This window comes from Poromitra crassiceps, assembly GCF_964638095.1.
Source record: "Poromitra crassiceps genome assembly, chromosome: 14".
In the NCBI taxonomy this organism is placed as follows: Eukaryota; Metazoa; Chordata; class Actinopteri; order Beryciformes; family Melamphaidae; genus Poromitra; species Poromitra crassiceps.
The window spans coordinates 15,366,824-15,367,617 of NC_139633.1; the positions used below are offsets into that span (position 1 = coordinate 15,366,824).

Here is a 794-nt window from a genome sequence, read left to right on the forward strand (position 1 = left end):
ACATGATTTGATGTTGTTTTCTGTTGCTCCACTAGGGGGCTCTGTCTGCCACCTATTCTGCTCTGAAGCGCTGCGCCCCTGCTCCGCTCCTGGAGCCGGTCCTGTCGTCCAGCCTGGCCCAGCGACGAGGAATGAAGAAACTGGGGAGTCCCAAATCTAACCCCAACCCTAAAGAAAAAGACTAGCCTCAATCAACACCCTGATCCTAACCCAGAAGAGATTAAATATAACACCAAAATAATACAAGTACCGGTAAATGTAATCTCTTTTTTTGTAAAACACTGTTGTGACGAGACAAATCAGATAGACGGGACTCTTAGCTTTAAAACCTAGGCTATCTCCAGCACCCTAACCCAAACAAAAGGACCGGGTCCAAATATAAACTTAGCCATAATGCACTAGCCCTGATGCCAGGATTGGGTTCAGTTCACTTTCAACACATAACTTTAAACTAGAGTATAGTATACACTTTCAACATGTAACTTTAAACTAGAGTAGAGTATACACCTTCAACATGTAACTTTAAACTAGAGTAGAGTATGCACTTTCAACACGTAACTTTAAACTAGAGTAGAGGATATGAGAACGATTTTATGGCAAAAGGTTTGCTGTGTGAGTGATGATTTTTGAGGAAATCCCTCATCCTGGTTTGAACTGAATTGGCTCCAACCCTTCTTGACTTAAAGAGTGACCCGACTTCTAAACCCAAACCTTAAATCACTTGATCTGAATCAAACTAGCCTTAAGTTTCATCACCAGCTCCTGCACATATACTGTAACCTGACCCTAAATGA

At 42.1% G+C, this 794-nt stretch overlaps 1 protein-coding gene across 1 annotated transcript in view; it reads left to right on the forward strand.

Annotated features, from left to right (window-relative positions):
- rps6ka2 (ribosomal protein S6 kinase, polypeptide 2) overlaps positions 1-185 on the forward strand; it is a gene marked incomplete at both ends in the record, with an annotated part of 17,249 nt that extends 17,064 nt beyond the window's left edge. Inside the window, one exon of the mRNA XM_083650633.1 lies at positions 36-185. Coding sequence (XP_083506759.1) covers positions 36-185 — 150 coding nt within the window. The remainder of the gene's footprint in view (positions 1-35) is intronic.
- Between the last annotated feature and the right edge of the window lie 609 nt (positions 186-794).